The 15832-nt window shown below is 57.7% G+C and overlaps 1 protein-coding gene across 4 annotated transcripts in view; it reads right to left on the minus strand.

Moving 5' to 3' along the window:
- Window positions 1–15832, minus strand: part of SEC31B (SEC31 homolog B, COPII coat complex component) — a 39952-nt gene continuing 24120 nt past the window's right edge. For 3 of the 4 annotated variants that reach the window (XM_084633568.1, XM_084633570.1, XM_084633569.1), the window contains exons 16-26: window positions 14730–14856; window positions 13732–13877; window positions 12453–12626; window positions 11660–11848; window positions 10471–10669; window positions 9758–10060; window positions 4789–4844; window positions 3268–3414; window positions 2777–2893; window positions 1960–2031; window positions 1–1380 (exon numbers count right to left, since the gene is read on the minus strand). In XM_084633568.1, the coding sequence (XP_084489694.1) occupies window positions 1201–1380; window positions 1960–2031; window positions 2777–2893; window positions 3268–3414; window positions 4789–4844; window positions 9758–10060; window positions 10471–10669; window positions 11660–11848; window positions 12453–12626; window positions 13732–13877; window positions 14730–14856 (1710 nt within the window). In that variant the 3' untranslated portion in view covers window positions 1–1200. The remainder of the gene's footprint in view (window positions 1381–1959; window positions 2032–2776; window positions 2894–3267; window positions 3415–4788; window positions 4845–9757; window positions 10061–10470; window positions 10670–11659; window positions 11849–12452; window positions 12627–13731; window positions 13878–14729; window positions 14857–15832) is intronic. The other variant, XR_014712354.1, reaches the window with a different exon arrangement.

The following is a 15832-nucleotide window of genomic DNA, read 5'->3' on the forward strand; positions in this document are numbered from 1 at the left end:
TTTCACAAAAAGCAGCTTTATTGAGGCACTTTGTGCTGACACAGCGAGGGAGAGAGACCCCCCCCCCCCCGAGGATCCCAGCAGAGCACCCCGATTCAGCAGGGGTGCTCCCGATCCAACTGGCGGGAGGGAGAGGCTGCCCCTGCACTGGATAGCAGGGGTGTCAAACAGCATGGAACGTCACAGCGCAAGGGGAGGGCTTCACCAGCAGGGGGCTGGGCAGCACGAGATATACCCTGAAATACCCTGTGCCCCCAAGAGCCAACCCCATGGCCCCATCACCGCTCGGGTTCACTAGAGCCAACGCCAGCTGAATGCCAAGCCAGGGCTCAGCACGGCCTCCGGCTCAGACAGCACCATTCCCTGCAGCAAGGGCCCTCCCTTTGCTGTGCCAATGGGCCTTGCAGGATGAAGGGGATGTGTCCCAGACTTGGCTGGGAGGGACCCACTGTGCCCCCAGCTTTGGGGCCCCTCCCCATCTAGGGTGAAGTGTTCAGAGCTGGCTAGGGGATTAGCACATCTCCCACGTGTCAAAATCCCCTAGCCAGCTCTGAAATCCCAGCCTAGGGGCTTTCACAAAATACTGGCTGGCAGCAGGACAGGTGCTCATGTGAGGCTGGGGGCCAGTCAGTGCAGCTTTCCGAACAAACACTGCATGCTGTGAGGGAGCCCAGAGAGTCACCCGGCGCTCCCCACGAGGAGCAGGGGAGCCAGAGAGCACCGGGGCAGGACGCGGAAGGGGTCAGGTGTGGAGAGAGGCGCTCAAAGGGCACAGTGGGGGTGGGTAAGGAAAAGGCAGCCAGGTGCAGGGTGCTGAGGAGAAGGCAGTTGAAGAGCAGAGGCCAGCACGTGCCCCTGCTGAACCATCGGCCTAGAGGGTGAGGGGGCATGGAGAGGGCCAAGGGGGCCAGCCTCAGTTTGAAAACGGCCAAGTCTCCTCTCATCTGTGTATGGGGCCGGGGGTGGAGCAGACACACAGCTGCTCTGGGCGGATCTCAGTGCAACCTGGCCGGCCATACAAACACTGACAAGCCATGGGAAGGAAAGAGTCATTCCCCCATGGGGTCTCTCCAGGGGAACGGGGCTGGCCTGGCTCCCACACGCTGCTCGGGAGCTGGAGGGAGCCTGCAGCGCAGCGCTCGGATTCGCCATCCCGCTCGGTCTCCACGGCGATGGTGCCCCCCGCCTCCGCACCAGGCGCTAGACGTTCAGCTTGCTGGCGACGGTCATGAGGACTTTCAGGATGGGCATGAAGCCAGACACCTCACTGAAGCTGCTGCTGCCCACCACCTGGGTGTGGACCAGCAGGGCCTGCTGGTAGCTGCGGGCCTCCATGCAGCGAGCCATCTCGTGCAGCCCCATCAGGATGTGAGGGGAGAGCTGCGGGAAGGAGCACTGCCGCCTCAGCCTCACGCTGTACCCGTAAGCCCCCCACGCCAGCCACACACCAGATGGGCACCTATAGCTGGGGTAGGCATTGCTCAGTGACGGGGCCTGAAGGGCCATCCCCACCCCTCAGCCTCACCACGGCCCTTGGGACCCTCTCCCTGCTCCTCTCTGGTGGATCAAGCTACCCAGTCCCAGCCTTAAGCCAAGACCCTGCTGAGTCACCTGTCAGGGAGTTTGCTTCCTGCCCAAGGGGAGGAGAGAGGCCAGTGGCCTCTGACTGGTCAGTGGCTGTCTGACATACACACGAGGAGTCTCTCCTGATGCTGTAACAGCAGCACGTTGCACCCCGCCCCAGCCACACGGCTCCTGCACCCCACGCTGGCCAGAGTTGGCGCCGCTGTGGGGGCGCTGGGGAAGAAGGGGAGCTCAGCTGGTTTGAGGGATGGGGTGAAGGAGTTAAAGGTCACGGATCTCTAGGGGGCCACGCAGAGAGCACAGCTCTTTGCAAAGGGGGCCAAGGATGGGCACGCAGGAGGGCGCTGGAGCCAGCGGAGGGGTTTGCACACTTACGGCCTGCTCCCGGAGCTTCTCGTACAAGCACTCCAGCCGCTGCGCCGCATCCTCCAGTTTCCTTTTGGTTTTCTGAAGTGAAGAGAAATCCTCACCACGGGCTCTGCCAGGGGCGAACCTTCCATGCCACATCTGCTCCCATCTCCTCCCAGGCTGCTCTGCAAACAGCTGCACCCCTGGCTCAGCTTGAAACAGTCCTGGCATGGACCGTGACAAGCACCGCCAGAGCACCCCCTGGCTGTGCCCCATGGGAAACATCCCCCCACTGCACCTGCCAACAATGCTGTGCCTGTAATGCCACTGGCCCATTCCACCCTCTCCAGAGATGCAGCCCAGACGGCCGCACTGCAAGCCCTGAGCAACCACCCTGTTCCACAGCACGCAGGCCACAGCAGCTGCTCGAGAAACAGTCCGGCGGGCCTGACGGCAAGGCTGGACAGGGGCAGCCTCTGCCCGGCTGCTCCCAGCAATATCCTGCCCTGGCCTCACTTCTCCCCTGCCCATTCCCCATCCCTTCTAGAGACCCGTGGGGAGACAAACAAGCCCCTGGGAAGGGCCTGTGTGGCAGAGGCTCAGCAGGGGCGGAAGTATCCGCTCTGCAGGAAAGGAGAAGGGCATAGAAAGACAGTAGAGCATGGGGGGGGTGGGGGGGAGTGAAGAGGAAGAGGAAATCCCCTGGTAAGAGAAGCAGCACCAGTGGATGGAGTGAGGCAGGGAGAGAAGTCAGCGGCTGAGCTGGGACAAGACCCCAGTCCTGGCCCTGTGCTTTAGCTATGAGATCAACCCGGGAGGAAGAGCAGCTGCAAAGGCAACTCACGGGATCGGTGGCGACGGCACTGCAGCGCTGCACCAGCCCTTCGAAGGTGGTCTTCAGCCCCTGGTGCTCCGGGGGCAGCTCCTTCCTCTCGATTCTCTCTGTGGGCAGCTGGGGAAACTGACACCAAACGAAAAGCAGCCAACGGCAGCGTGCTGAGCCCAGGGCAGGTGAACTCCACACCCCATAGCTCACTCCCCTGCCACTGTGGGGAACACATGGCTGCACTTGCAGCTTGTTCCCCTACAGCCTGCAGCCCTCTGGGGTCCTCTTGACTTGCTTACGCAGCATGGCTCACTCCCTCCTCCCCTGCCCTGCCCGAACGCGGTCATTTCCTACAAAGCTCAGGGAGCGGTCCCTGGGGTCCTGGCCATGCTACGGTGGGGAAGAGACAGATCCAAGCCCCAGTGTCACCAAACGATAAAGCTCTTACAAGCCAGCTTGCTCCTCACACCTGCGAGGAGTCTGGGGTGTGAGTGATGCCCCTGGGTTACCTGCATGCTGCCTTCTTTGGGTGCTCCCGGGGGTGCCTGGCCAGGTTCCTGGGATCTGGGAACCTGAGGCAGCAGGGCCCGTGGCTCTGTAGGGAGGCTCATTACTGGAGCTGTGATTGGAGCTGGAGGGGTGAACTTCTCTGACAACTACCAGGGAACAGAAAACAGCAAAAGAGGACTCAGTGCTGCCACTGAACGACTTCAGAGAACCGGGGGGTTGCCTGCACTTTCCCAGGCCAAATTCATCATCTTTGCTAGCTCAAGAGCCTGGGAATCTGCAGAGCAATCCCAAACGAGGAAACAATGTGCACCTCTCTCTAAACCCCGAGGGCCCTCAGAATGAGAGCGGGAGGCCCCCAATGCCCAGCCGGTGACCAGGGCTGCACGGAGAAACCCCTTGGGCTCTCTGAAATCGTTCAAACGGATGTGCCGCAGCAGGCACCGCTGCTCCCCAGAAAGCCGACTCGGCTCTGCCGCGGCACGAGTCATGAATGCTGAGATTAGCCGCACAGAGCGCCAAGCCTCAGGGAAAATCCCAGGACCTGGGGTGGTGGGGGAGCGTCTCCTGCAGACACTTCACCCCACCCCCGGAAAGCCAGGGAGTCAGGACAGATTCGCTCCAACCAGGCTAGATCAAAAGGAGATGGCTTTAACGAGAGGCTAATCCTGTTGTAGTGAGCACAGCCTGAAGCAGGTTCCCAGCCAAGCTGCCAGAAAGCCCCCGGCATCTGCTCAGCACAAAAGGGGCGGGGGGGGGGGGGAGTGTGCCAGAGGGCTGCTTATTGCACCAGCCAGCAGGAGGCAGCGATGGAAATGGTGTAGGAGCATTTGCTGTGGGGGATCTCAGCTCACAGATCCCGCTGAAGGAGTCACTGCAAGGGCCACTTGGCTGTGGGAGAGCTCACAGCAACTCCAGCCAAAGGTCTCCCGCAGAAGGCAGTAAACCGCACTGGTGACTGGGAGCTCAAGGTTACTCCAACAGGAGGTGCTGTAGGGGTGGTGCCGGGGCACAGCCAATCACCATGTTTAAATCTGGTGGTGCTAGCAGGCTTCTAGCCTGGTTTCTCTCGTGGACGCAGAGGGAGGGGCTTTGGTCTGAAAGCTGTGTTTTAGCGACAGCGCCATTCTCAGAAGAAGATCCTGGCTCCCACCGAGGCGGGAGACCGCACTAGCAGCCTCCACCTTTCCACCCAGGTGCTATAGCAGAGCGGCACTCACAGCAGGGAGAGGGCCAGCAGAGAGGATGGTGTTCGAGGTGCCATTGTAGGGAAATGCACACTGCAAAAACACTTGTCCTGGGAAGCCAAGCGAAGACGGCTGGCACCCTGGTAGAGGAACTATGCGGGCAGCTGGGAGACCTGGGTCATTCACTGCATGACCTCAAGCAAATCAATTATGTCTCTGCTCCCCTATTTGCCAAGTGGGGACGGCGATAGTGACACAGGGACGTGGAGAGGGGCCATTCATTCATTCTGCGGTCCCTGGAGGTACAGTGAGGCAGATGCTTTGGCCAAGGCTTACCTTTTTTTTCTGAAGGCCTCCCCTGAGAGCAGAGGGATCGTTCCAAGATTCCTGACCTGTGGGGACAAAAAGCAAGACACAGGCATGAGACTAGATGAGAACTCCAAGGTGGTGGGGTTCAATCTCTTACTGCTCTGTAAGTGGAAGGGCCTGGGCCTAGACCCACCTCCCCTTTCAACCCCCATTGTTTGGGTTGCAGAACATTTCGTGGAAAGGCTTTGTGGTCAACTTTGGGTCCACAGGCCACAGTCTGAGATCCCCTGCTCCCCCCGGAGGAGTCCCTTAATTCTGGCTTCAGGCACTGGAGCACATGTGTGGGCTGTGGATTGTTTCCATGCTATGTCTCATGCCACTGGCGCAAGAAAAGCACTTCATAGACTCTCAGGGTTGGAAGGGACCTCAAGAGGTCATCTAGTCCAACCCCCTGCTCAAAGCAGGACCAGTCCCCAATGTTTGCCCCAGATCCCTAAATGGCTCCCTCAAGGATTGAACTCACAACCCTGGGTTTAGCAGGCCAATGCTCAAAGCACTGAGCTATCCCTCCCTCCACTTCAACTGTCCGCAGCTTCCAAATCTCTACCCTGGCTTCAAACTTCTACCGCCAAGACTGAACCAACATGTGTGCAGTGTTCAAGGGCTCCAAGGTCCAGAGCCAAGTTCCAGGCTTCCCACAAAACCAGAACATGGCCTGTGCAGTACCGGGGACACAGCTCCATGCTGTGGGTGACAGCGACAGCAAAAGGAACACCACACAGGGGCAGTCCGGAGCACTGGCAGAAATGCGGGCAGGTGGGGGAAGAGAGATTTTCTTTTTCCGATAGCAGGCTCGGGACCAGCCCTTGGGAAAGTTTACCCATTCCCACCCGCAGTGTAGATTTCACCTCAGTAGTACATTCCTGGGGCAGTCTCTCTTGATTAGTGATTGTACAGTAGCTATCCGGAAGGGGGCCAGAGAATTGACTGGAGCCCTTCAACATTACAAGCCAAATAGCCCTCCTACTAAGAGAAGAGCTGGTGTGGGTACAGCCTCGTTTTAAGGCACAAAATCGAAGGAGTCAGTGGAGTTAGAAATAAACGACAGCTTAGTAAATCACCCCAATCCTTATCTGCTCACAGGAGGTGGCTTGTTAATCACTTGGGAAAGATGCAAAGGTACTTAGTGCATTGAATGATTATTAGAATACTTCTGCAGCCATTCCTCCCGGCGGGTTTCAGGGATCACTCTCGGAGGAGTTCGGCTCAGTAGCTTAATTAAGTCTGCAATTATTTCTAGCTCTGGTGATTCCTAAGAGACCGTGTCTTAAAATGCTGCCATGCCCACAAGGACACTTGAGGCTAGCACATTCTGGCACTGCTCCAGGGCTTTAGACCAACCCGATTCTCAGCCCTTGCATGAACTCTGCTTTACCCAGAAGCCTTTTACTTCACTCTGGGCAACTTACAGTCAGCATCAGGCTCTTCTGGGTGCACCCTGACCACCTTGTTTCCTGCGGTCTTGGGAAGACTAACCCTGCCCAGGACGGGTCCAGGGATTCTCCTTTGCCATGAGCAGGCCCCCTCCAACAGGCTTGCAGCCCTCCCCCTGTTGCTGAGGAGCTCTGAGAGCAATGGAGATTTCTCCAAACGACAGTCTGGCGCTCTCTAAATCTAGTTCGGCCACCCTTCACTAGCCTAGGAATCGCTGGGTGAAACACTACCGCCAGTGTGACGCAGTAGCTCAGGCAGGATGATCCGACTGGGGTCTTTGGGCCCTAAAATGGGAGGGGGAAGCCATGGGGCACCGACTCCAGAAATCAGGAACACACTCTCCGGAAAGCGTATTTGTATGCTATCTGTGTACACCCCAGCCCCATTAGCACTAACCATCTGTGCCCTGAGATACGAGACCTCGCACACTTCATCCTCAGCCCAAATCCTGGGGCTTTCAGCCTGCGGATCTCAAATGGCCCAACGCCAAGCTTGGTGTTCCTATTTGTGCGGAGCCCCAGGGCTGTTTGTGCCTCTGTCGCAGGGACAGTAGTGGGGACCCTTTGTTCCTGCAGTTCTGCCCTACATACTGTACTGGCCATTGCACAAGAGCCCAATGCCCAGGCAGGCAAAGCCTCCCACTGCTAAGCTCCAGAGACTGGCCCAAGGGATTCTGGGCCCGCAGGCCCCTCTGTGCAGATGGCTCCTGCAGTCACCTAGCATTACACTCACTAGGGATGACTGGACAAGACCCCCTCCCCACAGCAAGAGCCGCAAAACAATGCCCAGGAATGCAGCAGGGGCTGACGCTTCACAGCAGATTGTACCCAGGAACAGCGACAGACATGGGACTGGGACTTAGACCTGCCATCACCCCCCGGCCATAGGCACCGACTCCGGGGTGCTCCAGGGCTGGAGCACCCACAGGGAAAGATTAGTGGGTGCTCTGCACTCACTGGCAGGCAAGCTCACCGGCAGGCAAGCTCCCCGCCCCGCCTCACCTTCTCCCCTGAGCGCACCGTGTCCCCACTCCTCAGCCTACCTCCCAGCACTTGCCGCCGCCAAACAGCTGTAGCAAGCTCCGGGAGGGATGGAGGAGGAGCGGGAACATGGCGCATCTGGGGGAAGAGGCGGGGCTGGGGAGCAGGGGATATGGGAAAGGAGTCAGAATAGGGGCAGGGAGGGGGCAGAGATTTTGGGGAAGGGGTTGGAGTGGGGGCAGGAAGGGGGTGGAGTCAGGGCAGGGTTGGAGTCAGGGCGGGGCCAGGGGCAAAGGGAGGTCGAGCACCCAGTGGTGCCAGTAGAAGTTGGCGCCTATGCCCACAGCCCAGTTCTCACTCCTGTCTGCTGATGGAGGGTGGGGAGCTGGCAAGCAGCTTTAAACTGGCTTTCAAATTCCCCTGGGAAACCAGCCCATCCATGCCTCCCTGACAGCCCTACCCACAGCAGAGACCTGCCTCCCCAGCACACCTGGGAAGAGCCTCGGGGAGCCTGAGATGCATAGTGCTGGGCTGGAAGGAAGATGAGGGGTGGTATCTGCTGTCAGCTGTGCAGGAGGACGAGGAGCTGCTCCCCAGCCCAGCTGACACCAGGGTGGGGAGAGGAGAGAGACAGAGGGGTCATGCTCCAATCCCTCCAGGGCTGGGTGGGAAGCCGTAGAGGGGCTGGAGGCCAAGAGCCCCTCTTTACATTCCTGGGCTCCAATTGCATTAGGTCTGCAGCATCTTAATTACATCTGCACCTCCCACAAACGCATGCCGGGCACTCCCAGCCGGCCCCTCGGTGCGGCTTTCCAGTGCCAAGCCGCAATGCTGACACCTAGGTTCCTGCACAGCCACTGGTACAACTGCCCAGGCGTGCGAGGCAGACACCGCACTGCGAGGGAGCACGCGCGCGTGCAATCTCATCATCTCACTGGAAGCAGCGGGACCACCTCCCCCCACGCAGAGGTAGGGGGCTGCTCTTCGTACTGCCTGCAGGATCTGGGTGGGGATCTAGCCAGGGGAAGACACCTGAAAATCAAGGCAGGTTTTGGAGTCAGAGTCACCATCAAGCTTCTAGTTCATCAGTAACATCCCAACAGCACCCAGTGACCATTTCAGAAGGTTTGGTCCATCCTGAGCTAAGGGGGCAAGAATCTAGCCGCTTACCCTAGAACTTTTCCCTTTCAGCTGAGGCTGGATGCCAGGTTAGGGGATCCAAGGAACCCCTCCTTCAGCACCCCAGGGTGAATTTGGTTCCGAGGAGCAGTGCTGGATTGACAGCTCTTGGAGGCCACGCTCCTGGCTCTAGCTCAACACAAGATACAGCTCAGGCACAAACACTGCAGCCTTCCCCTGGGCTCCAACAATGTGTTGCAGTCATGTCCTGCAGGGACTACCCCTAGGATGGTCTCCATGACCTTCATTCATCAGCCTCTCCTCTGAGGCTGCAACCCAGTGTGATGGTGTCACAGGCAATGCAAACATCTGTCCACCAGGGACCAGTCAAAGACCACCAGCTCGTTTCTCCTGGGCCAGCAGGTGGCAATGACTTCACATCACTCTCCAGCTGGGCTGGATTCAAACCAGCCACCTGGTGGGAAACAGCTCCATCCATAGGTGCTGGAGCACTCACGGGGAAAAATTGGTGGGTGCTCTGCACCCACTGGCAGCTTCCCGCCCTGCCCCGCCCCTGCTCACCTCCGCCTCCTCCCCTGAGCGCACCGCTGGGTCCTGCTTCTCCCCCCTCCCTCCCAGTGCTTGCGCCGCAAAACACCTGTTATGCACGGCAAGCCTGGGAGGGAGGGGGGAGGAGGGGGAACGTGGCACACTTGGGGGAGGAGGCAGAGCCGGGGCGGGGATTTGGAGAGGGATCCAATGGGGCAGGGAGGGGCGGAGTTGGGGTGAGAGCACCCACCAGCACCGACAAAAGTTGGTGCCTGTGGTTCCAGCACCAGAACCCACGAACAACCCTCAAGGCCCAGGATAGTCTGAAACAAGTGGAGAGCCCCTTGGAAATGGGGAGCGAGGGGAAGCTGGAGTGCCGCAGAAGGAAGCATTTTATCCCACAGCCAGGTGAGCGAAGATCTCTTCCTTGGAGAGAGAACCCACCACTCCCAGCACTTCTAAGGCACCCATCATCCTGATTAGCTAAGCAGGGATGCCAGTGGAGAGATGACCCCTCACCAGGGTCGGAGCATGAGTGTGGAGTGTCCCCATGGAAATGCAGCTGCCACCGAAGCAGTGGTTTCCCCAGCGCACACTGGGACCGTGCCGGGCCAGCTCCTCCCAAGGTTGTCGGGAGCAGGATGGAAACGCGGAGGAGCCTGAGTGAGTCAGTCTTCTTAACAGTGTTTCACCAGAACTGGGGGTCTCAGCACTTCAGCGACCCCAGCCCTAATGCCACGAGTTCTCTTAGCCCATTCAGGGAGCTCCAGCTGCCAACTTCCTGGTACAACAGACCCTCGTTACCAGATCCCATGTGGGATGGGCATGGACGAAGACACACAAACTATACTCACCGGTGGGAGGGGGAGGGATGCTAGGAGCTCCAGGGCCCCCCTGAGGGTAGCCCACACCCGGGGGGCAGCTGAAAGGAGCTGAAGGGAAAAGCATAGGGGACTGCCCCGCCATGGGGAGAGGACAGGCTGCAGCAGGATGCTGTGCAGGGACCGAGGCTGGAGGGAAGGAGGTTGATCCTGGTGGTGGAATGCCAGGGCGTGCAACAGGCCCAGGCTGTCCTGAAATAGGAGGCTGATTGGGAAAGGCAGCTGGTCCAGTGAATCTGGCTCCTGGCAGGCTCAATGGTGGAGGCTGGGACAATGCTGAAACCAAGGAGAACAGCGTCAGCTGGTGGCCCCTCTCCTACCAGGAGGAGGGTGTTTCCCATGCCCTCCCTCCCGCTTTGGCAAGCGCCCTCCTCTCCCAAGCTATGCCCTCAGAAACATGCCCGGCCTTCTCCCACATGCCCATCCTCAAGCCTCATCCCACCCCGCAGCTTACCGGAGGCCTCTCCCTGGGCTCCTGACCGAGCCAGGAGCACATGGCCAAGCTGCAGCGAGGTCTGTGGGATTGGCAGTGCACGGGAACTCGGAGCAGCCTGCTCCCCAGCCAAGCTGCAAGCACTATGGCATGTACAGAACAGAGTCTGACATGGGCCCAAAGTGCACACCTGCCGCTCCCTGCCCTAATGGACACAATGGCTTTATAGGCTGTGCCTCTGGCGCATTCTCACCTGGCCCTGGAACCGTAGCTGGTGCTAAGCCAGAGGTGTACTGGCTGTAAGGGGGCTGGCCTCCTGCTCTGGAGTATATACTGGTAGGGGGGGCAGTGCTGGCCTGAGGAGGAGCCATGGGCACTGGCTGAGGCGTGAAGAGTGAAGGCACTGAAGACTGAACTGACCCTGGAAGGGTGAAGGATGGCTGGTACATGGGCTGTAATGGAAACAGAGACACTGCGGTGAGCCCCACCTGGCAGTCCCGCTTGAACAAGAGCTGTGGCCACTCCGGGCGCTGCCCCAGCTCTCTTGTGACTAGTGGCTAGTCACTAGCCTCTCCTGCCCAAAAAGGGCACACTGGAGACTCCAACAACGGCTGCCCTGCTCAGCCTGGTCGGGCAGCAGGCACTTGGCTTGGCTCCACTTTGCCAGCGCCGCGGCTGCTGGCCGTACCAGTGCAGGGCTTGGCTGCTTTCTTTCCCCATCAGAAGGCCCAGCTCTGCAATGGCACCACGCACTCATCCTTTGCCCTCTCTTAGATCCCCTTCCTTCAGGCTACGCTCCCCTGGGAGAGGGACCAGAGCAACCCCCTTAGCTACGGGCAGGGCCCTACGATCCCCCGGGAAAGGGACCAGAGTAACCCCCTTAGCCAGGGACGGGGACGCTGATTCCCTTCCGGCTGGGTTCCTGCTTTGACCTGGCTCTGGAGGACCTGGCTGCTGTGGAAGGCAGTATTTTCAGCCCGTGACAGGTGCACCCATCCTACTGAAAGCACAAAGGAGCCAGCTGCAGCCCCCCACATCTTCAACACAGAGGTGCAGCCTGCAGGACCCCAGGGCACTGCAGAAAACATGCTGTCTCAGGTCAGGAGGTCTGGACTAATGGGATCCAGATGGACCATTGCATGCTGGGTATGTCCTCTGTGCAGGCCACACTCCACGAGGAAGAGGACGCTGGGTGCGCGGGAGAGCTGGTCACCCGTGTGCCCCAGAACTGTCGAGTCTTTCCCCAAACTCTCTTCAGCCCATCAGCACTAGGAAGAGCCCTCAGCTAACGCGGTTCGTACCATGGAGCTGGGGGTGCCCTATAGTCAGCTGCGCCAAGCTGCCCGAGGGCAGATGCCATCCCATCAGCCTCCTTTAGCCGTCTTCTTCCCTCTCCCCAGTGCTTCTCTGCCCTGGGCATGGCACTAGGCTTTGAGACTTACCTTCTCTGGATGCCTGGGACTTGGTCTTTGGGCCGACGCTTCCGGAGCTGAGCTGCTCTTGGCTGCTGGCAATGGGTGGCTAACTGGTCCGACGTGCACAGGAGCATAGGGGAAAGGAGGAGGCTGCTGATCGCCCATGCTCTCCCCTTGAGCATGGAAGAGACGGTCTCGGAGCTGCTGGATCAGAAACTGAAAAAATGAGACTTAATGAAGTGCCTCGGGAGCCACAGGTGGAAGGCTCCCTAGGGTTATGAATAACTCCTTAGGCCACTAGGTGCAATACACTGGCGGCGGCATGAAGCCTTCATCAATACACAGCAGCCGATAACCAATCCTGGGGGTCTAAAGAGAAGCTGCAAGCTTCAGGATCCAAGACACCACCCTGATCTCCGTTCGGAGAGCTCTCTGAAGCCGTGCCAAGGCTCCCCAACCTCCAGGGCTTTCTCCCTCTTGGGGGCCCACCAATTTTTTCCCTTCCTCCAAAGTGGATCACCAAACCCTGTGAAGCACCCTCCCACCCATGCCTGCCCCACCAGAGTGACAGCCTTTTGGTTATTAGCTGCCAAGAACTGCAAAGAGCAGCACGGAGATCCCCTCACCTGCCCTGGCCTCTACGGCGCCAGAGGAGACTCTTTGAGGCAGATGATGCTCCCAAGGAAAACGGAGAGCACCACCCCCAAGGGAAAGATTCCACCTTACTCAGAATCGACAGCTTCCTGTTGGAAGTTGCGGTGTAGAGAGCCAGCATACAACACTCTCCAGCACCTTCTCCGCCTATCCATTTTTCACCTACCTCATCAGAGCTGCGGGGTAGATAGCTCATTGCTGCCGCCAAACACCCCTGCGATGCCAAGAGGCTGGCATATTGGGTGACCCGCTCTGCCAAGACAGGGCCCAGGGTTGGCCCCGCGGAGCCTTGGAGCATCTCAATGGACCTGCTCAGCACCATCACTTTCTCCACCAGGTCCTGACAGGGCGGGATGAAGACAACATATGCCATAAGCACTCCACTGAGCGTGAGCCTTGCTTTACTATCCATCTCGTTCGGACACACACCCCGAGGCGGCATAGGGCCAGAAGTCAGCCCAAGGGAGAGAAGGAAGGTCTCCTTGAACACGCTCGGGACAAGAATGAATTTCATTCAGCACCACGTATTTCAGAGCCAGGAACACAAGAGCAGCAGCACTGCTCGGGTGTGAGATCTGGGATGGGAAACTGACTGGGCTAGTTTCCTGGTAAGGAACCAAACCGCACCTGCCAGCATCTCTTTAATGGGCTTTCCTCAGGGCATCTCCATGAGACAGAAAATCCCACCTTGGGCGTGAAAGCGTTAAACATTGTCCTGAGAAGGGCTCTCCAGGGCTACAGGACCCAGCAGCAGAGCCAGCTGCGGTGATCATCAGCTGGCCCTTCCTGGGACGTGAAGGGGTGTCCTGACTCCCAGTTCAGGAGGGGAAAGGCCAGCTCTGAACAGAACCAGATGAGGCACTGAAGACACACACACCACTATCCTATTTGTCGGGCACAGAGCAACAGGGCTGAGGGCCATTTTGGCAGAGGGGTGTCCATGGGCGACTCACTGGATGACACCAAAGACACCGAGGGTTGCCCAGGTAGGAACGATGGTCTAGTGGACAGAGGTGCTGGGCTGGGACTTGGGAGACTGGTTTCCATTTCCAGCTCAGTCACAGACTTCCAGGGCTTCAGTTCCCCCCACACCGGGGAAAGCACGGCCCTGCCTCTCAGGGGGGAGAGGATGATGCGCAGAGGTGCTCAGAAACCATGCTGGTAAGTGACATCTAAGTTCCTAGACAGACAGATCACCACCACGCCCTGTCCATCGCACAGCAGCCCATCCTGCCACTGAGCACATGCTGATCCAGGCCCTCTCGTGCCAACAGACAACTCCTTGCAACTTAACACAAAGCTCCTTTAGCCAGAACCTAGGCTAGGAGGAGACAGCTGGAAGTTGCAGGACTGGAGAAGCTGGAGCTCAGGCTCCAATCTGTTTGGGAGCCTGCAGACAGATCCTAGCCTATAGAGGTTTCATGCCCACATCAAAGCATCTGTACCTGCAGAGCTAGGGGCGATGTGGTCTCATGGTTTTTTACCCAGCATTTTGCCAACCTCTCCACATTGCCAGATGAGATGTAACATAGGCAGGCTTCGCTGGACAGCAGCCCCTCGCCTTCTGACTCCAGACGGGCCCCCAGCATATCTAAAGGGAGGAGGAAAAGGGGCAGTTTCCACTTATTTGCTCCCATCAGCTCCTTCTCCCCTTGCCCAGCTCTTAGAAATCGTGCAATAGCTTTGCACACTGGCAACTTAGGAGCCACATGCAGAGAGCTAATGTGCCATGATGCAGAGGCTGGTGTCACCAATGAATCCATAGCCAAGAGCCTGGCTAAAGCTAAATAGGGAAGGAAACAATATAGCAAACCCCTGTCAGTCACCTACCGTTCACCGGCTGGTTCCCAGGTAATGGCCTCCAGAGCTTTTATACCCCGATCACTAGCTCATTCCTGGCTGGCCACATTTCCCACAGGCCAATCCTAGCCCTAAACAGGCTCTAAGAGGAAAACTACTGAGCCCTCACCAAGTGACTCTCAGCCTGTTCCCAGGCTTGCAGGTGTGTGAGGACTGCAAGCAGTAGGAAGAACCACTTGCAGGTGGGGTGCATCCCTCCTACCTTCCCTCTCCCCAGGAGCTCCGTCCCCTTCCCAGATGAGCCCTGTACATATACACACCTTTCTCAGGACCTAGGTCTGGGCAGCATTAGAAGTCACTGCCCTCTCTGCCCATAGCTCTTCCCAAGTCATGGATGCAGGCTGAAGGAGATATTGACACAGCCTTGTCTCATATCATGAGACTCTGCCCTGCCTTACCGTTCATATAGCCCACTTCCACTGATTCTGTCTCTCCTGCCTTAGCCCACAGATGGGTCACGCTCTCATTTGTCTTGTCTGGAAAGCCCTTAGCCCATTTTCGAAGTATTTCCTCCCAAGCTCCATCCATCTCTCTCTGTAGACAGTCTGGAGGCACTCTGCACCAAATGAAGCGTCCCACCTACCACAGAGCAGGGCATATTCCTCCTGTTTGGAGTACGTTAACAAGATGGCCAGTGCCTCCTTCCAGCTCTGCAGGTCACATGTGCAGATTACTTCTTGCCAGTTCTGCTGCACGATGGAGGAAAGAAGCTGCAGGAGAAGCAAACAGCCTGTCAGCCCGCAGGTTCAAACCTCAGATGCAGCTGTAAAGGTTCATACGTGCTCACACAGAGATCTATCTTGCACTTGGGTTAACAGTGTGACCCTGGGAGAACCCTTAGTGCCAGCTGGCAGAGGGCCCCCCATACCGTAACTCACATCAGGCCTGACATACTCATTCCCTCAACACACTGCTGTCAGAATATGCACCTCAAAGGTGTTCTATAAGGTATCGTATGTAAACTGGTGACAAGCTGGTCCTGAAAAATCATTGTGATGTATGTATGGGGTGTGTGCAAAGAGTTCTGTATGTGTGCTTAAGACCTGTTCAGCCAGCCCTAGACAGAGAAATGTGCCTTTACCAGTCTGACAAGCTTGGCTACAGGCAGAGTACAATGAAAGTACATTTACATAGAAGGTAAACAAAGCCATCAGGCTAAACAAGCTGGGGAGAAGACTGCTTAACAATCATAGCGGGGACAGAGTCTGCACACCAGCAAGCCTTCCTGGCTCTTGAGGCAGAGACAATGGACTTTGGGTAATACAAGAGGAGCGAAAAGACCTTTTAGTTACCCGTCACTTAGGGAACAGCACTGTTTGATTCAGTGAATGCTGGGTCCAGTGGGCTAGAGACGCTGGTAACTTGAGGTGAGCAAGGACTTGTCTACACTTAAAATGCTGCAGCAGTGCAGTTGCCCCACTGCAGTGAGTCAATGAAGACACTACATATGCCGATAGGAGGGGGTCTTCTATCAACACGGGTACTCCACCAGCCTGAGCGGCACTGTCCAGGGTGACGGGAGAATTCTCTCATTGACCTAGCACTCTCTACACTGGAGGTTAGGTCAGCTTAACTACGCCATGCAGGGGTGTGGATTTTTCACACCCTGAGCAATGTAGTTATACCAACCTAACTTCTCAGTGTAGACCAGGCTAAGAAAACTGCTTAGGCAGAGACTGTAACTTG

Source organism: Lepidochelys olivacea (genome assembly GCF_965140295.1).
Source record: "Lepidochelys olivacea isolate rLepOli2 genome assembly, chromosome: 7".
NCBI lineage: Eukaryota > Metazoa > Chordata > Testudines > Cheloniidae > Lepidochelys > Lepidochelys olivacea.